Source organism: Nelusetta ayraudi, unplaced genomic scaffold (genome assembly GCF_046127955.1).
Source record: "Nelusetta ayraudi isolate G7.1 ecotype Tasmania unplaced genomic scaffold, CSIRO-AGI_Nayr_v1 ptg000033l, whole genome shotgun sequence".
NCBI classification, from domain to species: domain Eukaryota; kingdom Metazoa; phylum Chordata; class Actinopteri; order Tetraodontiformes; family Monacanthidae; genus Nelusetta; species Nelusetta ayraudi.
Window position 1 is genome coordinate 2,162,249 of NW_027466083.1, and position 22,838 is coordinate 2,185,086.

Here is a 22,838-nt window from a genome sequence, read left to right on the forward strand (position 1 = left end):
CAATTTCAATCAAGAAATTTAGTTCTTATGAATAGTTTACGTTTGCAAGGTGGTGCAGCGGTTAGCACTGTCTCCTCACAGCAAGACAGTTGTGGGTTCAATCCAGAGGCCCGGGCCTTCGTGTGATGAGTTTGCATGTTCTGTTCAGATTTGTTATTCGAAGTCCAAGTCGGCAAATCCAATCCAAATCTACTGAACGGCTCTTTAAGAAGAACCCAATCATAGTTCTGTCACTCGCTATGCAGGACACAATACAAATTTGCTTGAGGAAGTGGTTTGGCTGTTCTGACACTTGAACTAGATGAGTCTTTTGTTAAAGTAATAAATAAATGATTCATTCTATTAAAATATTTTTTGAATGAAACATTTTTATTTAAATTTAGCACTAAAAATCACTTGGCTGCCAATACATACGTGTACGCAGTACTTGCAGTACCAAACTATCATCCCAGTGCTATTGTGCTAAACAACCCACAAAAAGAAAACATGTTTTATATTTTGACTTCTGTAGGTCTCCTCTATTGGATCCATCATCACGGAAAAAGGTTATACAATACAGGATTATGCAACAAATATCACCTGCCAATATTCTTGTCACATTGCTTCCTGCAAAACCTCAAAATCAGGAATCTTACCTGAATGTTGCATCTCCTTTGCGTTGTGGGCTGTTTATGCTTATACTTGGGTTTACGCTTGGCTGTGTGTTGACTGCCGCGTGATATGCATAACCAAACTAATAAACAAAGTATGTCCAATCGGGCCCATCTGTGAAATTATGCTTGAGTGTTTTTCTTTTCTTGCATCAACAATGGCTGAATAAATGAAATGTGACAGGCTGGGATGGATTTTGTGCACGAGGGAGACGGTGGGACATAACACTCATAATGCCCCCCACTCTTCCTAATGACTGGTAACATGAAAAGCGCAAGGTGTCAGCTCCAATTGCTCACTGCAATTACAGGATTGGGCCACTCAACACAACTGGGACTGACCGTGTACACAACACGCACAAGCACTTGCGCTCATCTTATATTGTAAATATTGACTTCAGATTATTGCCTCAGCGCTGTCTTTGTATTTCTATTTCCTGAATTGTTAATGATGTCATGTCTCGCATCATCTTTCAGCCTGATGATCTGCCCCCGTGGCAACTTCTGAGCATTGTGCTGCGTGCGCAGAAGTGAGGAAGCACGGTAATGTAAAAGGATGACACCATTAAGGGCCTAAATGGAAGTCATATCTTATTTTAGTTTCTCTGCCTCTGAGATCTAATATCCATCGACTGCGGAGCAAATATTTATCAGACAAACCTTTTCTCCAGTGAATACGTCATTATTAGCGAATCTTCCATTCTCATGGTGCAGCGGCCCGAGCACATCGCACAATAGAATATAATCTGGACAATGGGTTGCGCAATCAAATAGAAGAGAAACTGACACATCTATGATGTAACAACAAAGTAAAACTACATTTTACTTTTGTGACCATAAAATCTTAGAAACAGGCTTTGTATCCACTTTCACATCTTATGCAGATGCCAGTCATATATCTCAACAATGTGACACAATCAGCGGTCACTGTTAATGTTTGACCGTCTACTTCCTACTTTGTGATACATCATCATTTTTCACGAAGCTAAACCCAAAACTCAGCCTAATTTTACTATGTAAAGGCCTAACGCCGAACATATCTGCGTGCACTCAGAGAGGGCAAGTTCGATTCGCCATGCGTACAGTTTTCAGTGGCAGAAACAACTGTTGCCAGTGACAAATCTCAGCGCTGAGTGAAAAACAGTCTCCAAGGACTGAAGATGTTTAGGAGACACATTCAAATAAAGCAAATCCCCACAGTCCAGGCACAGCACAGCCAGGCAAGAAGATCGCTGTCGCGCGTTGCACTATGACCCTGGAAGAGGAGCAGGCTGACTATGAAAAATAAAAGAAAATAAAAAATCAATCTTACCTAAAGTTTAGTGACCAGATCATTTATATGGGCTTTAAATAAAAGCTCCAGATCAAGTATAAAGCCCATTTACTTGTAATTTTATAACTTGTAATTTCCTTTGTATGTTAGAATACTTGCAATATTCAGGGGTAGCACCTTTGTATTTGGAAATACCATGAATTTGGTTTTATCTGTGTTTAAAAGCAGTTTAAGATCATTTATTAAAGACTGGACTTAAAAGCAACACTTAAAACAACAGTCAGTTGTAAAAACTCAACAGCCTGAGACAGTAAGGTTGAACAGCAATAAACAATGGTGTTGACTGCATCAAAACGATACATTGAGTTTGACAAGTTGTTACAAAGATTATAAAAACAGATTGAAAATAAACGAGTCCCAGCACTGAACCTTGTGGCACACCTTTGGCAGGGTCCAGAAACGAGGAGAACACTACCTGAACACAATGTGTTTTGTTGCTTGCAGCGCTGAAGTCGTTCAGGGAGCCTGGTGAATTTATTTTTTACGCAACCCTTTTAACCATCACGTCTCTTTAATGGAACACATTATACATTCGCAGATGAGGTAGATACTGTATTTGTTCCTTGCCAATAGCTGATTGTGATTTAAAATGCTTTATGCAATACCTCAGAGGAATTTATCAAGGAGTGCGCACATGGGTTTTATGAGCTGTGCTGTGCTAATTTTTAGCTAGCCCACAAAAAAATACTGTTGTGAAAAAAAGATATTCAGAACACAAGATCTGAGATGCGCTCTGACGTGGCGAGAACACCATCATTTCACATGCTATTCTGACATGCTGTATTTATTACTCCTTCTTTGTGCCGCCTTCTTCCTAATCCTCCAAACATTAGCGTGTGGGTGACAAATTTGTGTCGTGTTTATAGGTCCATCCATGTGTGTGTGTGTGTGTGTGTGTACGTGTGCACACATCTGGAAGATATCAAGGAGATGTTCATTTGCGCCTAAGTGTGTATGCTTTCCCATGCCGTTGTTGGGGGTATTAGAATGAAATGAAGTGTGAAATAAGCTTTTCTCTCTCTGGAGCAGAGCTGCGAAAGTCCCATTCAGCGCATCATACGTGTTTACCATCCATCCCTCTGCAATATACACTCCTGCCGTGGCCATTAGGCCTCCACTGAAGCTGACACTTGACAGTAACAAGAAGGGCATATTGATGAATATACAGCTGATAATGAGGGCACGAGAGAGCACAGTTGCATTATAATTTGCCTTTTTGTTTGTGTTGATAATCGTGCACATTGTGGATATTGAGAACTAAATGTGCAGGCGACAAAACGCATCCGGTGGATACCTGCAAAGTCGTTTGCAGAATAAACTACTGGAATTTGTCCCGAAATATGATGCATTCTATTTACCAGAGAAGTTAGAATGCGGTGAATGACATCACGATTTAGATGGCATTATTTCTGTAGGCATAAAAAAAAAAAACACAGACATACGTAGCTGTTGCTGTCATTAGCATTGTTAGCTGCACAGCATTGTTGCTGACTAGGTCGCGAGTGAAAGCACAAAGAACATTATTTGTGAATGTAGGTACCACACAACACTGTCTGGATGACTTTATAAAAAGGGCAAAAACAGTCCAAATGGCAAAAAGACAACAATAATGTCGATAATGGATGCACTCATACTTAATACCAAACTCTAGTTTGTTGAGGTTCCTTTAACTTTGCTGCCTAAAATCCCAGCTTTACGGGCGGGCCTTCCTGATGGAATACTCCACCCTCAACTTGTAAATTCCGACTTTCAATTAGCAAAATCACTCAGGATCATAAATGGCTTACACTTTATCCCTAATTGTTGATATTTGAGTAGAAAAAAGCATTGTAAAAGAAATAATATATAACCTTCAAAATGCATTTCATTGTCAACTCTAACCTCTGTTACTTTCATCTCATTTAGTTTAGATTAGTCTAGGCTATTTGTTATGACTGTGGCCTCGGTTCCTTCCGGGAGTCACAACATTCGGCTGGTGTAAGTTTGTTTTCACAATGCACTCAAAAAAAACGACTGAAGGAGGCAAGACAAGCCACACAATAAAAAGGAAACCACGTTCTTCAGGTCAACTAATCTGAAAGTATTATTTTTGTGAGCTTCTACCAGTAGTTGTCTTATTTTATTTATTAAATTTTTTTTTAACCAGGACACATTTCTATTAGAGCTTCTAGCGCCTGTCAGACTCTGAGTATTTTCTCCCCATCGTTTGTTTGGTTGTGTTTACCAAAAATGCCCTGTGTTGTTGTCCACTTCCATAATCGATTCATTAGATTAGATGTTTTGTGTTTGACCAGAGTTTGCTTCTTTGATCTGTGTCAGAGTTTCATTGTTCATTATACCTCTGCAAATGAACCCAGCTTTTCCCTGAATATGAACCAGAGTTCACTATGACAGCCCTGCTGTGAATGAGTCTGAGCAGAGAGTGTGTTTAGGTGTGTTTAGTGGCGCTGAATGAGCTGAACTACTTTCTTGCTTGCATATTATTCCTCCCAGGACACTTACAATCCAGAGAATCTCATTTTGGAAAGACTAAAATGAGTTGTGTGTCTGCACTGCTACTACAGTCCAACACTAGTCTGTGTGTAATAGGTAAAGGGGATATTTTATGTGGTAAATGTGTGTGTATATACAATTACATTATCCCCAAATTTTTCCTATCACACAGATTGGATATGACAACAACCCGACTGAAAACAAGGAACCTGGCATCTCTCAGCTCCATGTTTCCTGGCTGTCGACAGTCTCACTTCCCTCCTCCAACCTTGTTTTCAGAAAATCGTAGTACGCATAACTGCAGAGCTGGGGCCACTTACAAAGCATATTGCAATTTCCAGCCAGTGCGTGGTAATGTGTTCAGTGGATTACATTTTTAATCCCCAATGTGTCCCCGAGGGCTGGTCGTCCAACCCAACACTGGATCTCCATTAGATGGAAGCCTCCAGGGAAACATTGTGGCCTCACCTTGCCCTGAGGCTCAGCTCCAGTTTTCATTTATTGGCAGAGGACAGACAAAGACACTTGTCAGCATCCACGCTCGCCCCCGCACACAAAAACACAGAGTCATTGGAAAACACAGGCACGGTGTCAAGACTAGCTGGTAGACAGAACATTTTTTTTAAAAATCCACCCAGGACATGCGCAGACTCCGACGATGTGTTGCTGTGTCGTTCTCGCTTGTGCAAACTGTAGCACAACGCTTATTGTAATTAGTACGCGTGTTAATGAGCACTGTGTGCTGATGGCAGGTGACAGGGCTGCAAATGATTAATGCCATTAAGGCGCATAAAATATAAAGTCATCCTTATCAGCATCAGAGACCGTGAACTTAATATTCTGACAACTCACATGTCTTTGTTTTCTCTTCCCTGTCTGACTTCCCCCGCCACCGACTCTCCTCCTTCTCGTCCGCTCCAGCTGTTAAACCAATTAAATGCTCACAGAGGGTGAGACTGCCCACTCTCCTGTTGAGAAAAATACATGCAATAAAAGCCTCTGGCGCACGGGGCTATTGTCCAACAGCGGTGCCGCCATCTTTAATTACGGCCTACGCCTCCACCCTTCTCCGTGCTGAATAGAAGTGGGATGTAGGTACAGACAGCCACTGGCACTGGATCAGGTTTTTGTGCATTGAGTCGACTGAGTGCCTGGGAGGAGGCGAGGCGGTGGATGCTGCTGAGGCTGCACTGTGGAATGGCATAAATAGCCATTGACACGTTGAAAGCTCGAGAATTTACAGAATAGCCAACCAAAAAAAGCTGAAAAAAGGGGTCGAAGAAAGTGAAAGTTTAAATGCACGGGCTAATACATATTTGTGTTTTTATTTCATTCCCAAGAATTACACAATTTAGATATTGTAGCTACTGATCCGGGCAAAAGGGAAAGAGACAAAGAGAGAAAAGGCAGCATGAGCGATAACATTGTGTGGGAGTAAAAGAGAAAGTTGGATGCATGACATTGAAGGAGGAGAGACAAGGTTGTTAACTGTCAGTTTTATGGCTTGCGGAGAAAAAGAAAGGGCATCAGTAAAAGCTTGGAGCAGAGAGGGGAGTCCCAAAGAAATGAAAAAAAGGGAGAGATGGTGATGCGGCACTGAGGGATCTAAAACAGCGATAGCATCAGGCGGAGAAATGGGGAAACGGGGGCGTAGAGAGGCCCCTGCTCCTCCCAGTGCCCTGTGCCTTGAGGGGGGACCCAGGGCAGGTCTGGGGAATGTGAGGCATGATGGGAGGGGGAACAAAGCAGACTACTGTCCCCCAGAGAGAGGCCTTGTTCTGGGCCATAGGGGTACAAGAAGTCAGCCGTTCAATCGCGTGAATGGCTGGCTGGATGGCTGGGCGACTGTCTGGGAGGATGCCGGTTGCCCTGTCTGACAGGCCGACTATCCTGCCGGCCCACAGAGAAGGCATGCAAGGGAACCAGGGCAGGTCTGGGGGAATGCAAGGCATTGTGGGGGAACAAAGCTGGCCACTGTCCCCCAGGGAGAGGTCCTGTGCTGGGCTGCAGGGCAAGACAAGTCAGCCTCTCTGGATGGAGAGATGGATGAATACGTGACAAGCCTGCTTTCTGATGGACAAAAAGGGGGACACCAATGGTTGGAGTCAATACCATGTACACAACGGGTGTCCTCTTTGAGTGTCTTGTGTGAAAATTAACATGTATGATGGATGTGCTTTAATTCCATGTCAGGGATTACGAGTGCGTCACTCTAAGAGTCGCTCAAAAAGGTTCAAACAATGCAAGCTTTCTGCATTCTCATGTACCCATGGAATCAGAAGCAGATTATGTGGGGGTGAGTTCAACAAGTTGACGTTAGAACACATGGTCCGTTGCTCATTAAGATGGAAAGATTTTGCTTTCAGACCCAGTCCCTGTTTTATCTCGCCGTCAATGCGTCAGCAATCACTTCAGAATGAGTGCAATTGTCCCAAGTACCCAAGTAAGATCACTTCATGCATACCATTTGTTTTGTGCCATAAAGGACAACATTATGGGCGCCAGACTTTTGTATGCCTATGTAGGTGTTGTTGTTTTTTCTTTCACATTTCCAGTACAATTTTCTGCATCATCATCGCTAAATATATAACGGATGGACAAAACTCTTCTCTGGATATAAAACAAGAGTTGTGTTTTTTGCACGGTACATGACTGCATTTGAGTTGATTTATACTGATGAAAAAATTGGAAGGAATACAAGCATTTGCTACACACGGCAATCAAAAAGTGTGTTATGCAAGTGAGAAGACTATCACAGCGACAACTCCCTCTGTTATCTCCTCTTTCACATTCCTCTTAGAGACGATAGGTTTGAGTGGGTTTGAGTGCAGGAGCGGATCCAAATCCACCGCAGGACTAAAAGAATGACGACTGTACAGACAACACAAACTTACGCTCGGTTCTTGTTGTCCTTTCTGGACATGTGTGCATATGTGCATACCTGTTAACTTGGAATGACTACATTTTCTCTACCCTTGCCAAACTTTGCCGAGTTAGTATTAGCATGTGGTAGGCAAACAGCAGTCGACATGACCACGGTAAACTCTCTAGGGTGGTACAGTAGACGGGTCTACATTTAACAGTTACACACTCCTACAGTCACAGTGTCAGTGCACCAGTTGTTGTTGACGCACACACACTGGTCCTGCGATGACACTTTGCTGTGTAGCCTGCTAGCTGAAAGGCTTCCATCATTCAGACGCTACAGGGTCATCAAAGTTTCTACCCCACAGCCATTTTTACATTAAATACCGTTGGATACGGAGCGATTTTCACAATACACACACCTCTGTCTTCAACAGGTCGTGCATTTTGAACATCCGCATACTGTTAACCTATGTGTCTTTTATATTGTTTTCATGTGTGTCTTCTATTTGTCTATTTTACCATTTTTTAGCTTGTCACAAAAATGATTGAAATTTCATTCGGTACAATGGAGGTAAAGTTATTTTGTTCTATTTTATCCAATTCTATCATTTCAAAGCATTTTTGTAAATGATAATAAAAATGAGAAGAAGAATTCATACATAAATAAATAATAGGTGAGCATTTGCTCACTTCTTGTCAAATCAAGTCAATGTACATAAATGGTAAAAAAAAAAAAAATTAAAGGGAAGTGTTCCGGTAAATCTTAAGGCCCATCGACTGTGAAGGTTTTGGAAATTGAGGATGAACATGTGGAAGCAGAAAAAAGGACGTCGCCACTGAGCTGTACACTCTAAACAATTTGCCCCCCTGCAAACTATTGTGACAAATATAGGTGTGCGCTGGCAAAAGGAAAGGCCTTGTTCAATTTAATTTCACTAACATTCATTAAATTAATATCGACCTCGAGTAAAAGGCCATAAAAAGTGAGGTTTGTGTGGTTAAATGGTCTATATATTAAAGAGTATAAAGAATGAGTGCCGCATGGGGCTAAAATGCTAAGAACGGTCTGGGGGCAAGGGGAAACTGGGGGGGGTGTCATTGTGACAGACTGAAGTGCTATCAATGCATGTAATTAACAGAAGTGAATGGGATTAAATTTAGCAGGATTGTTTAGTAGCACACATGAAAGGCCCTGGTTTTCCGTCTTCATTCACACTGGCCAACCACATTTCACTTGCACCTCAAGCAAATTGCCAGTGTTACCATGGTTATCGCAGGTAATTCCAGGTTATTAATGCCCAAGCGTGCCAGTCACAGTGTGATATGTCACCTATTCATTATCATATCTAGGCTTTGTTCTTTCACTTGATGTTTTTAGTTTTGTACCACTGACTCTTTAGCTCACGCATTCCTAAAAATAAAAAAAAAAAGACTTTTCCTAATGCGTCCGTGTTCTTTAGAGTGTTGCTGCGACTGAAACAGAATATAGGGAGAGCGGCCTGATTAACAAGAGATTATTGCTGACGATGGATCCTTTTTCGTTAAATCCATTAAAGGCAACTGGTCATTGTCATATCGGGGGAACCGCTGGTAGCTAACCTGACGTGCCATATGGAGCATTTCCCATGTCACTGGAAAGCTTCCATGTGTTCATCTGTGAAATAGTCATAAAAAAAAAATCTTCCAAAAGGGGAGGAGGCCCTTTCAAAAAGGCTGTCTGTTTGTTTGGTTGGTTGGTTGGTTTGAAAGACGTTCGGCCTGTCACATTCAAAGCAGGCCGACCAACTTTCTTTTCCCAGGTAAACATTGTTTATTTTAAAAATTGAACAGAGTGTCAGAATGGTTTCACGCCATCAACAGTGGTTTCATTACTTTAAAAGACAATACTAGCTAAAGTTGAATTACTTTACATTAAAGTATTTAATGAACTTGTGTTGGATGATATTTGTGTTTGCTTTGCACAGTTTGATATTTGATTAATGGAGTAATGTGGGTTATCTAAACATGATAAGTTTGTTCATACAACGCTTTAAGTGCTTTGCAACTTAAGCTGCCAAGTTGCGTGTTGCTCTTTGATAACACTAATGAGCCAACTGTGTGCTGTGTACAGTATGCCACTCTATAGCCTTTGTGTGATTTGTGTACACTTCACTGGCATTCAAACATAACATCTGGTTTGAGAGTCTTTAATGTTGCCCGCATTTGCATTTTCTTTCCTTTTCGAAATAAAAGTGTTTTCTAAGGGTATCTCAGGCTGCAGTGGGTGAGCGTCTAGTCAGGTAAAAGTAAAAACTTCCTTTAAGAAACAAAGGCTAAGTTTGCAACACCAAGCTGTTCAAACAACAAAGATACCTCACAAATACCAATAATTTATACGATGTGTGTGAGTAGGCGTGTGCACGTGGGCGGCTAATCTGCAGTCGGCTCTCACTCCCTGCAGGCAATATTACACATAATAATAAAAAATAAAAATATTTTTTTTCTGAATTAACCACATTATTTAGAAGGTCTGCTCTGCTTTCCTCAATAATGACTTAAGTGAACCATCTCTTTTTTTCTCGAGCACAGGGCAAGGAGTCATTCTGCCTCTCTGGCAGACCACAGCTGCTTTTTTGCATGCATGTCTAGCCTGTTACTCTACAGCTGCTGCTGTTGCTGTGGTTTTTAACTGTGGTCTCATTTACTGTGTCACTGTTTAGTCTTGATAAGTCGTCCTCAGACCTTAACATAAGTAGCTCTTAGTGGCCAGTGGGCAGTTTGTCACTTAACTTGGAATCTGATAAGTTGTTGGGGTTAATTCCTTTCATTTGTATGATCAGCAGTGTGTGTTGTAATTGTGAAAGCTTGATGTGTAGCTCTATAGGTGATCTAATCCCTTGGCCTGAGTTCGTCTACAACCAGCCACTCTGATTGGCCCCTCAAGGTGAAATTAAGGCTATTGGGTACTTCTTGATGACGACAGAGGCTGAATGATCCTCTGGGAACATCGTAGCAAAGGACAGTGGAGTTAAAATGTAGCTGGTCAATCGCATGTATAAGATTACTACGAAGAATTTGAGCCCTATAAGAAAATTCACAGACTATTTCTTTTTTTTCTTAGAAATTGCTGTAGTCCTCATAGTGATGAAATACCTTCTATAGCTTGCATTAATGTTTTGTTACTTTCTTTTTAACCAGGCCAGTTAACATCTGTGGCATGAAAGGCTCCCATTTTGCAAGCCAGTCTCAAGTGGTCATTCGTGGAACTGTGGTCTGAAAACAGCAAGGACATTACGAAGACGTGCGAGAGTGCTGTTTGCTGTCCACTTCTGGTTGCCTGGACGGACGGCAATCACACGAGCAGAATGGCCAATCAGAGCCGGCAGCCTTGGAAATGGCGAATTAGGCCTGTTTGTCAGGGAGGACAAAGGAAGTGCTATTGCACGGTGATTGCGCCAGCAGGGAGCTACACAAACACACTCAACCGACACCTTGCTTGTTGCCTTCCAACCCTAATTTTCAGTAAAAGATCTTGATTGCGCCAGTGCCAGCGAGAGAGGGTGTCTCATTATTACAACAAAACAATCGCCACCTCGCAGGCGGGGGGAAAAAAAAGAGGGAGATTTTGTTTTCATTAGGGAGCTATTGAGTCACCAGCTCTCGAGTCAAGGCCGCAGCGCGGGCACGCACACGCGTGCACGTATGCACTGAGGCTGTGGCCGGGCAATTTTATTCAAAAGATTGGTACCTTACTCCAGTCCACTTAATGAAGCTGTAAATTTAGAGACACGAGGGCCTTTACAGTGCTCCTCTGAGGGCTGCTACAATGATCCTGGGACTGAGCTGGTTAATTAACTGATTATTTGCTTGGCTGGAAGCCACAGAGAAATAGGGTAGATGTGGAATGAGACAGACGTTGGGGGAGAAAGGAGGTGGGAAAAGACATGGGCGGAGGGGGGGAGGGGGGTTGAATGGGGGAGGTAAAGAACAAGGGGCAGTACATTTTGGAAAATAAAAATAGAGACGGGTGAAAGGGTGACAATGTGGGGAGGGGGAAAATAAAAATAACTTTCAGAGCGAACGTTGGCCTGCCATCATCAATGTTTCACCACCAATGAAGTCAAAAATAAGTACAATATAAAAGTACAATTAGGAAAAAAAAATAGAGCATGACTGCCAACAGTCACAATGTCACACCCGTCCACTGGGGGCAGTGGTGGCGGCAGAGAAAAGAACAAAAATGTCAGGCAACACTAAACGAAGATGACCTTTTGGACTCAAATAATATATAATCGTAAACTGGAAAAGAAACACATTGTGGGCCCGGTCACAATGTCCTTTGTCCTTTTTTTTCTTGTGAAAATATAATGAATGGAGTGCATTGCCTTGACATCTTCTTATCTTCTTCTTATCTTGCAGTTTGTCACTTAAAATACATATAATACGACCATGAGGATTTGTTACTCACAACTGACCTACACGGAACACAAAGGCGAGATCCTGCCAGGCAGGAGGACAGTACGCTAGCAGCTCATTCATAAATTCATAACAAGCCTTTGGCAGCTCCTACATGCTTGTCAATTATTTGTTTCATACGCGATAGACAAATACAACACACATCCCGGTGAAACCAGCCTCCCTGGCAACATGTTTTTCCCACTTCACACATGTAATGCTTCTGTTATCTGGTTATGTAAACATTATAGGGGTAGCAAGTGATATGTTTGTGATGTATGGTAATACAAATTGCGATGTAAACCTCTGGTTGTGTTACTTCATCTGGGGTTGAGAGTCACATCACACTCCCTCTCTGCCTCTTGATTTTCAGAACTTTCTATTCTTTTGTTCACAAAGCCGGAGCGGCTTGCAAGTTGATGCGCGTCAATCTCTGCCTCTTCAAAGTTGCCGTGTCACAGACAGAGTGAAAAGCAACTGCCCCTACAACAGGTCAATACTCTGCAACCTCAGGAAAGACATGCAAATCGCACAAAACAGGCTCCAAATGCATGCTAACATGAGCTAATATAAATGACATATAGAACTCCAAATCTGGAGTTTGACCTTAGAAAACTGCATTAGAATGTCATGTTTCCAAGGGAACCACAATCGATAGACTGATCCCTCCAGATTTTGTCATAACGAGCATAAATTTAGCTTAGCGTTAGCGTTAGCATGGCCAGCTCCTTCGCTTGACATTCACACATTTGCAGCATTACATACTTACACAGTCACTTGACATTTTCCTGGTTCGCTCAGTGGGTGGTCATTGCTTTGCTTTTAAGAGCGGGGGGGGGCAAAGCCATGGAGATGATAGGAGGTGAGGAGGTGCCGCTCCTGAAGCCTTTGTTTTGGTTGCATGCTATGTTCAGCTAGCTCCCAAGTGGTGGAAACAAAACCTTCCTGCTCCTTTAAATCTATAATTTCAATGTTGCTGCCAAAGAAAAGAACTTATTGCGTATTAACGTTAATGCAGATATTTGTTATTTAAACCAGAAAACAGGGAGATGTCAAAGAGAATTTAGAAGCATTGTGAAGTTGTGCAGACTCTGAGCAAAGTCAATCAATGATGCGTCGAAGTCAATTCCAATGGCATCATTACTATGGATTTCTCTCTGTGCAGGTAAGAGAAGGACATTAACGTAATGAGAAGCCCACCACCCACAGTGTGTTGTCCTCTCAGCCCCCCCCCCAGCACAGTGCCCCTGCTATCCAGGAACCTAATAAGCAACAAGAGCGTCTACGATCAGGCTTAATTTATGTCTGCGAGCTGCACCTCTGGCACAGACGGGGGCCGCCGGCTGATTTACTGCTCGTGTCTTGCTCCTTTAGCGACGCTGCCATTACTAGGGTGACATAATCCAACAGAGAGCATTTTCACTGACAGTCAGAGAATAAACGGCCTGCTTGGTAATGTAGCACTCAACCCTCTAGTGGATGAGGGCAGCCCAGATGAAAGTGGCACGTATTCGGTCCCATAATACCATTAAAAAAAGTCTGTCAAATACAGACGCTAATAATGACGGCAGAGGTGTCAAAGTGTAATATCTAAATGCAGCTAAGCTATTACTTCATAGTTCAGTATTGCAGCCATATCGAATGTTTTCATTAATTCTTGGACATTTATTGGGACACAAATGTTGAAAGGTTTATGTTCCAGGACTGCTTCATCTGAAATGACGACGGCTGTTATTCTACTCTACTGTCTACAACCAGCAAAATGTCAGAACTTTCTAATCGAAGTCTCTAAGAAACATCCTCCCTCTTAAATACTGGAGGAGGAACAGCGTTTTCTGCTTTGTAATTGGAGTCATATATACATTTCAGAGACGATAATGCTTGAACGCTATCTGGAGAGGCGGCTTTATGGGGCTCGTAGGTTAACTCGCTTCTGCTAAGAATGCTGTTAGGAGCCAAACATTTTAATAGAAGTCATCTGCTGCCAAAACTCTGCAAAGCTGGATCACCGACTCGCTTTAAAGCTTTTGGCATTAGTCAGAAGGCCTTGTAACTGATTCCTGTATGGACTCGCAATTTTAAAAGGAGCAGTGTCTCACTTTCTTGCGCTCGCACAAAGAGAAGCACACACACCACAGGGTTTTTCAAGTTTAAGACCTTCGGTTTATTGATATTGTAGCCGTGGTTTCGAGGTCTCTGTGATTACTGCAGGAGGTCTCAGGTCGGTCTGCATTTACAGCTTCTTGCTGGTTCTCTTGAACACCACAGAGCCGGTTTTGGAGGTCTGGAGAGAGACGGAATGAATAGTGAATTATTAGAGCACAGAAAGTGACAAGGGGGAAAACACAACAATAATAATAATAATAATAATAATAATAATAATAATAATGATAATAATGATAATAATAATAATGTCTTGGATTTATTATGTGCATTTGTAAGTTGCCACTGCAAAATGACAGCTGTATTTAGCATGGCCTAGGTCTTTACAGCAGAGGCCCCTCCTAAACTGAACGTATTGTTGTTTTTGTCACCTGGCTGCAGTTCAGAACAAGTTCAACACTTTTCATCACACATATTTTGTGATATTTGCTCACAAATTGTTATTTTGTTTTTTTGTTCTGTTTTGTTTTTTTGTGGCATTTTTTTCAAATTCAAATGAACACATTTGGCTTCAAGAGCTTCAGAACTATCCCTGTGATTCATGTATGTCAGAAATTTTTTAAAGAAGAAATGAAAAAAAAAACAAGCAAACAAACTGAACATTGCCACCATACTGAGTGAGGAAGTAAAAAGTCAGAAGCGACTCTGTGAAAGTGTTTGAGCTGGTTCACTTCACCTCGTGATACCGTGTCCCTTGTTAGCCAAAAGGTAAATCATACTTTCATATTATATGACGTTAACGACTCAGCAGAATAACGGCTGCTGTGTGCGAGTGGGCGTGGTTACCTCGACGAGCTTGCCCCCGCAGATCTCGGAGGTGTGGTGGTAGTTGGGGAAGGTGACGCACAGCTTGCCTCCGTCCATGGTCACAGTGGCCTGAGGGGGAAGAGACACAGGAAGAGGGTTGAGTCGAGGGCCTCGCGCCTCACGCCACGTCCAGTCGCTCGGCTCCTCCCTCCTACCTTGAATTTCTTCCCTCCGATGGTCTCCATGTCGCTCTCCTTGCCGACGGTGAAGTTGTTGGTGACTTTGGCGTCTCTTGGGTAGATGTGGGTCCAGGTGAAGGTTTCGCCGGACTGGGTGACCTCAGTGATCATCTTGTAGTCGCGGCCCTTTGCGATGATGTCGTCGGGGATGCCTGCAGGGGGCGATTGGTGCGGTTATAGAGGGTTTTTTTTTTTTTTTACGTAACCTTTATTTAACCAGGCAAGCAATTACAAACTTATTCTTATTTACAAGTGCAGCCTGAACAAAGAGCAAAGGATCTTTGAGGACTAAAAGTAAAAACAAGGTTGTGCATTTCATAAAATCAACAGTTAACGTGTTGCAGGTTTAGTTTCTGTCTCACCGAGCAGCTTGCAGAACTCCTCGTAACCCTCCTGGCACTCTACTTCCCATTTTCCGGCGAAGGCCATGGCGGTGGTGTTAGTTGGTCGGAGGCGAGTAGAGATGCTGAGGCGAGCGAAGGAAGAGTGAGGTGCCGAGCGTCGGTCCCTCGGTCATTTATATTGTGCACAACCGCCTGGCCACCTCCCTCATCTGCATGTGGTGACTCAAGAGGACCATTACAACTGGAGATGATGAGCACAATAGCCTACGAGGGAGAGGGCAATAACCTGAACAAATGGGCCGTTTATGGGCATCCCAGTCAGTGAATAAAACGCTGACTGCTCATCAGGGCCAGTCGGCAACCTCACCTCCCGGTCAATGAACTCCGCTTTATGGCCACACGTTTGCCGCTTTAACTGCCAGCGCTCTAAATTTAAATGAAAGTAAGATTTGTTTTAAAACACAATGCGTTGATTTAGTGGCCCGTTTTTATCTTGTATTGTTAACGGCCGTATCTGCCGGTGGATCAGTGTGGATTCCCTGCAGGGCGACACTGGAGACAAAGGGCGTGAGGAGAGTAAAGTCACTCATCACATCTTTTATCAATGTTGTGGTTTACCTGCTCGTCAACTTGCCAACCTGAGGACACAAACTGTAAAAAAAAAAAAAAGAAAAAAATTTCAGAGAGGCTATTATGTAGCTATTACCAAAACACGCAGTGCATATTTGGTGTATTGGCCTCTCAAAACTCACAGTAATGCATCAAAAGTTAAAAGTGCAAACCAATGACTTCTTTTAAGCTGTATTCAAGAGCTTGCTCTTTGAGAATGTTTATTTTCCTTTGTTTCATTCAATAGTAGTGGCCTAAAAAGCCGAGTGTTCTTGTCATTTAATAGAATACGTGGAATGGAATGGAATAGAATAGAATAGGTTGTACAGAGCAACAACATTTGATTTCAGCTCTATAAATGCTCAGGATAAATTCTGAAACATACGAAAATGTGAAAATTGAAGGAAATTAAAAATGAACTTCAGTAATTAGTGTACAAAATGTGTAAAATATGAAATATAAATACATAAATACAGGCCTCTGACTTATGATGATGAAAAATGTACAAATGAGCCAAAATAATATACATACAAATGCCATACACATTTGTTTTGAATTTGGATGATGCATTTAAAGTGTTTAGATGGTCAGTCTGACAGCGAGAGCTTAATAAAAGGCAGAAAATAAGCATCTTTTCCCTTGGATAACTTGTTTGAAAAAGTCTGGCTAAATTTAATAAATATTTATTTATGCTATTGCAGTTGTGCAAATAAATGGACTGTAATACAGCTGCAGTAGGTTCTGAGAAATGAATACAAATCATCAGTGTGCCTTACTTACTAAAGTCTTGGCAGATGCTTTAGACGCACCTGCAGTGTGTTGTTTTATTGTTGGTTTTACGTGATTGTGTTGTCCAAACAAAACAAAAACCAGGGTAGGGTGTCAGGTCAATGACCCGTGTGATCAATTTGGAATTTCTGTGATATTCATATGTGGCCTTGCCATGTCAGTCAATTGTGGCATAAGATTTTTCTTAAAGGGAGAAAAAAGCTGGTAAACGTTGAGCAAATATGCTGATGACATGCTTCTCTGCGTGGTGCCATTGAGTGCCGTTTTAATGGTTCAATAAAAAGACAATCAGTCAGCGGTTCACTTGAAAATACCAACCAGCCATCACATTAGCATTTCACTTGATTGTCAAAAGGTCTCAGTGCTGATTAAGTTTACATTATCACACATTCCCCTAAATGTCACAGTCCTCAAAACCATCATTATAAAAAAAAAAAATTAAAAGAAGGAAGAAATATAGAAAGGTTGATTGCCAGCGACTTGGGAAATGATTTAAACAAAAACTTTCACAAAGAGAAAATGCTGGTGGCAACTTTGTGTCCTCCTAACTCGTGTGAACATCGTTTTCAAATTGCTTGCTTTATTATTTAGATTTTTGCATTTTAAAAAATAAAGTGTCCAACCTCCACCTCATACACACCAATTCGACTTTAAACTTGACGTTAGAGTCACTGTTAAAACACACCCATCAGTTGCTTTACAGATAAAGTGCTTCTAATGTTCAGTGGGTCTGAAGTTATTTCATTTTGTTAATATACTATGACATTTCAGTCTGACTCACTGCATGTCTTCAGCACTAGGTAGTGAAACCACAAAAAAACAACAACAACAAAGATGTTAGCTTTGTTACTAAAGACATAAATCATCTCCATAAAGAAACAGACATGTTATAAAGGGAGTCTAGTACGTTTTGAAGTTTGCATGGGTTGATTTTTTTTGTGTCTGTTTTCCTGGCTATATAAAATATCAAAATGAAATGGTGTTCACAAGAGCAAAAAGTGGTTTAGAAGTGAAATGTCCCTTTAAGGTGACTACAAGCCTGAATCATCTCAAGCTTTCACTGCTGACAAAACTGTAGACAGATCATTTTTTTAATGCTGCACTTAACGTCAGTCTCCCACAATGAAGCCTTTTCCTCTAAATCCCTGATAGGTGTCCTGAAGCAACAATGAGACTCTACGTAGCCTTGAAGCACTTTACAGATACATAAAAAACTGTACTGTCTGACATTCTATAAAAGACAGCCGCTATCTCGGACTCTGTTTTATTATTGTGTGTCATACTTACGGAACACCACGTGAGCACAGATGCAATTAAAATACACACACACTCACACACTCACACACTCACACACGCACACGCACACACACACACACACACACACACACACACACACACACACACACATCATCATCATCATCATCGTCAGTTCACCATGGTGCCCCCTGTCAGTGCAAGCATCAGCTTGGTTTGACATGATGTCAGCCTGCAACTGACCCTGAGCTCCCTCCATTCTGCATCGCAGCAGTTCTTTTTACCATCACGTTCATGTTTCTTCCGTTGACGCTTGACTTTGTCTTGGATAGCTCTTTGTTTAATTTTCCCAAATGGTCTCATGATAGGTTAACTGGCAACTAACTCAGTTGTGGGTGGTTGTTTGTCCCCCTGTGTTTCCCCCTCGATGGACTGGTGACTAGTCCAGGGTGAGGACAAGGCAACTGGGAGCATCGAGCATCCTCTCCAGCCAGAGTGCACGGTAAGCACTCAAAGAACATGGACAGAAAATAAAATTCTTCATTTCATGATCATGAACATATTGTGTGGCGTTTTTATATAGTATATATGGTTGTGCTCTTTTTTTATTCTTTATTTTGTCTCAAGGTCATCTCCCCATTGACAGTCGTTTAAAGTGAGCAAAGTGCACTCGTTAACTTTATTGCAGTCGTTGTCCTTAGACTTTATTTGCCATGAAAACTTTTGCTGTTCCGACGTTCTCTTTTTGCCTCCTGTCTTTGACACAGTGGGAATCCCAATTGACAATGAGTAACTAGGGTTACTGACCATCATGTCAAATCACATTTAGATGAAGTCACGCTTTGCTCCAGCATCCCTGTGCTTCGTGTTTGACGCAGGCACGCTCCAATCCCGTGCAAATGGAGGGAAATAAACTTAGCCGAGCCGATGCCGACCGTGGAAAACAGGGTGGAGGGAAAAAAAAAAGAAGAGTCTGAGCAGGGGAAGGAGTTAACGAAGAGAAAGAGAGGGGAAGGGGAGGAAGATTCTAAAGAAAGATACATATAGATAGATTCCTTTTATCTACAGCTATAAAGAGGGGATTTGCGATGGAGGAATTAAAGGAGGCGAGTCCTTGATATGCAAATGGGGCTGCTGCTAATCAAAGCAATAAGATTAGCCTTCCAAATTGAGATGAAGAAAGGCTCCATTATCTGGGCCGAGTGTCATGTTTAATAACGCGGAACGGCATGGTAATTCACTGGTGATGCAACTGTAGCCTGTGTGTGTGTGTGTGTGTGTGTGTGTGTGTGTGTGTGTGTGTGTGTGTGTGTGTGATAGAACGAGAGAGAGTGAAAAGAGAAAGAAAGTTTGTTCCCATGTGAAAAAGTGTGTGTGTGTGTGTGTGTGTGTGTGTGTGCATGTTTCTGTTCTAAATATCCACCCTTTGGGAACACTTCTCACCATGGGGTCTGCACACTGCTCCCACTGCCCACAATTAAGTCGATGCAATATCTCTTGTTATTAATTATTTGCATTGTTGTTGTGTGTATGAATCATTTGTTGCGATTGACCCTGCGACCTCCCAGTACCTGTTTGTATGCTTTGATTTCTCTGCCGGTATAGTTGAAATAATAGTTTGAAGAAGAATTAAAAAAAAACAAAAAAACAACTGGTGAAAAGACACGAGTATAAAACTCTTTGTTGTCAGAACAATTTATTATATCAGTACATGCGCGCGCAGATTCAGCCTCACTTGAAGGTAAATGCTGAGATTTCTCTTGTCTTTCAGATTCTCTGCATCTGTCACATGGCTACAACAGATGGAACGTTTCCTAAATCCTTTGGATTTACTGTGTGTCGTGCGTCCATCTGGGAAAGAGCCCAAAGAAAGAGTTTGGACAGGAGATGAAAAACTGACAAGCTGACTGGACAAACCATATGTCTCATTCATGTGGGATGTGGGACAACTGCATCTTTTTTTTTTTTCTTTTTTTTTTTAAGTTAGTGGTGCAATTCATTCATTCATTCATTCATTCATTCATTCATTCTTGCTCAAACCAGACTATTGGCACAAAGGAGAGAATGTTCTTCATCACCATGCTCTGGATGAACTAAACCAAAAGACCTATTCCATGAAGAAAAGCCACCATGGTGAGACAATACACTCCATTCCAGGTAAAACAGCTGCCACCGCAGCATCCAGTCCGGTCCCCATCTTCTACTGGGAGTTTAAAGGTTTCCTGGTCTCGGCCAAACTGATCGGTGGTTGACCGGAAACCTGAATTAAGACTGACTGAAAACAATCCCAGCCGGTGGTTATATTCATGCATGAGCAGATTTCAGCACTGAAAATTGAACCACCCACTGCAGCAAAGTTACAGTGGCCAAACCGAGTCATTTACTGTTATCATTTAAAATGAGTAAACTTTACTTCAAGTCTTCGCTGCCTATGTAAAAATGGAAGAAAAAAAAAAGTATAGACTGTCTGGATAAAATGCAAATGTGGCCACCATGCTTGAACCACATGAACTGGCACTCAATGATCCAATGCGCTATCTGCATATCTTTTACTAAAAACTGGGAGCCAGCTGACAGAAATCATAGGTACCATAAGGGGACAGGAGGTAACAAGTAGAAGCATCATCCTCCTCTTTTCAATTTTGTGTCTCAACGGTAAATATGCGACTTGGGACTGGCGTCCAATTTTTGATGCTAATTGTAGCCGACTATCACAACTGATTTGACTGTGACTGCTGACGAGTGGGAAATGCTCAGCGTAGCACCTTTTAACTTTGTACGGGGCCGACACGCGAGCAGCCCCAGTGAACAGGCAGCGTGCCAGTATCACCATTAAACACAGAGACAGAAATAGGCCACGGAAGCTGCCAACAGTAAGCATTCTGTTGTTGTTATCTTTACTGTTCCTCAATCCATGCTGACAGCCTCGCCATCCTTTGGGGAAGGAAACGGCAGCCGCTGGTGATTATGAGGCCCTCAAGCCCCCACCCAACCCCCACCTCCGCCCCTCATCCAGGGAGCCAAATTATGCCCGCATTAATATTTCATATTACAACAGGACTTGCCGAGAAACCACATGTTTACCCGGGCCTTTGTCTTCGTGTCAAATGAAATGCGCTTGGCAATCGTCAGAGGGTGAACTGGGGTGGTGAGAGGAACACTGACAGGCAGAGAGGGGGAGAGGAGGAGGAGGAGGAAGCAAGGAAGGAAGAGGCGAGGAAAGGATGGCAGGATAGAGGCCAGGCAGAGGGAGGAGGATGAGAAGTGAAGCCAAGGCGAGGAGTCTGGAGTTGGCCGAGGGGGAAGAAGTAAGAGTGGGTGGAGCGAAACAAAGAGACGGAGAGAAGAGAGGTGGTGGTGGTGGTGGTTGTGGTGGGAGAGGGGGTGATAAGGAGAAACCTGGGGTAAGTTGAGCGGAGAGATGAGCGACGCAGATGACAGGACAGCGGACCGAAGAAAAGACGGCTGAGGAGGAGAAAGAGTGTGGCGAGAAATACCTTTGTCCTTTGAATAATGTACAGAGGTGAAGGCGCCAAGCTGCACTGAGCCGAGGACAAAGGGGATCCGCACGCAGAGTCACTGAGCAGAAGATGTATTATTTCAACTTGGCACGAGTGATTTACATAATGCTTTTAAGAAGATGCTTAGAGATAGCAGAATCATCCACCCTGAGCCACGACGGAACACTTGGTTCAACTTGTTCCCTGCTGACTTGAGACACAGGATGAGACAGTGACTCCTGGATGCAGCAGTGATTTCCATTGCTTGACATGTAACCTTACCGTGAAAAAGAAATGCTAAAATCTGACCATAAGTGAACCAGCTGGGCTTTGTGGTTCACTATGCAGGGCACTTTTTTTCTTGATCAGTCCCTTTGATGACGTTATTAGCAAGATTAGCATTAGCGGCTAAGTGTGAGTGGCAGACAGGAGCAAAAACCAAGTTTTTTTCTTGGGATTCTTCTCTCTTCTCTTCATCTTCTCGTGGTTCATTTGGTGACCTGTGACCCTCTGCAGTTTCCGATGGTGGAGGAAGGCTTTGCTAAATGGTCACAGTTCGTGTTGGTCTGTCTCCATTGTGATTTGTCTCATCGTGCCCAATCACCTGTAGCTGTCAGAGTCTCCCTGCATCGTACAGCTGTTGAGTCAACCCTACTGTATGATACTACCATCCACCTCCACCTCCATCCTCACACCTGTTCGCTGCAGCACCACCAGTGTCTCGGCTCTGGGGTGACGTCACCTTTGCTGCTTCTTACCAGTTCCAGCACAACAAAGAATAACTTGCATTCACAATAACTATCAGCTTGTCTGATTCTAAATGATCTAAATAAATTTAGTAAAATGTTGCCCCTATTAGTTTAGGATAATATTGCATATTGTGTAAAAATAAAATTCAAACTGTGCTTTCAAACAATATCTGTCTCTGGTTAAGTGAACACCCCAGAAATCTTTCGCTTTTAAGTATGTGCTCAAACAGAAACCCGTAGAAATCAGCCCTTTGTCATGTCACAAAGGGTAATGTTGGCTCTCTCACTTTAGTGACAACACCTCCAGCTAGATCCCTGAACACACTTTACGGCTTTGCTTTTGCCCCCTTGCAAACGAGTGGGCGATGCAAGGAAGCATCACATATATCAGGACTGCATAAACTTCAGTTTATGCGGGAGGCGATAAGCAGAAGGCAAAAAGTGCCACTCAGCTGGCGGTGAGAATGAAAAATGAATGGTGATGGATAATGACAATATGATCGTCACAATGTTCAAGTCAAACTTAATTTCAACGATTAATCCTATAGATAAAATGGGCTTGAGTGCATTATTTGACTTGGCTTTTCCAACTTTACTGTGATGATACATACTTCAAATAAGCAACAGGGTCAGTTGCATTATCCAGTCCTTTGGGGTGCAATAAAG

The 22,838-nt window shown here is 42.5% G+C and overlaps 2 protein-coding genes across 2 annotated transcripts in view; one reads left to right on the forward strand and one right to left on the reverse strand.

Moving 5' to 3' along the window:
* Positions 1 to 22,838, forward strand: part of toe1 (target of EGR1, exonuclease) — a 314,622-nt gene that overhangs the window by 262,065 nt on the left and 29,719 nt on the right. The window lies entirely within an intron of this gene.
* Positions 13,914 to 15,448, reverse strand: LOC142891603 (gastrotropin-like). Its single transcript, XM_076031258.1, has 4 exons — positions 15,290 to 15,448; positions 14,904 to 15,079; positions 14,728 to 14,817; positions 13,914 to 14,062 (listed from the first exon to the last, which is right to left on the reverse strand). The coding sequence occupies exons 1-4, from the start codon at positions 15,354 to 15,356 to the stop codon at positions 14,012 to 14,014; spliced, it is 384 nt and encodes a 127-aa protein (XP_075887373.1). The 5' UTR covers positions 15,357 to 15,448; the 3' UTR covers positions 13,914 to 14,011.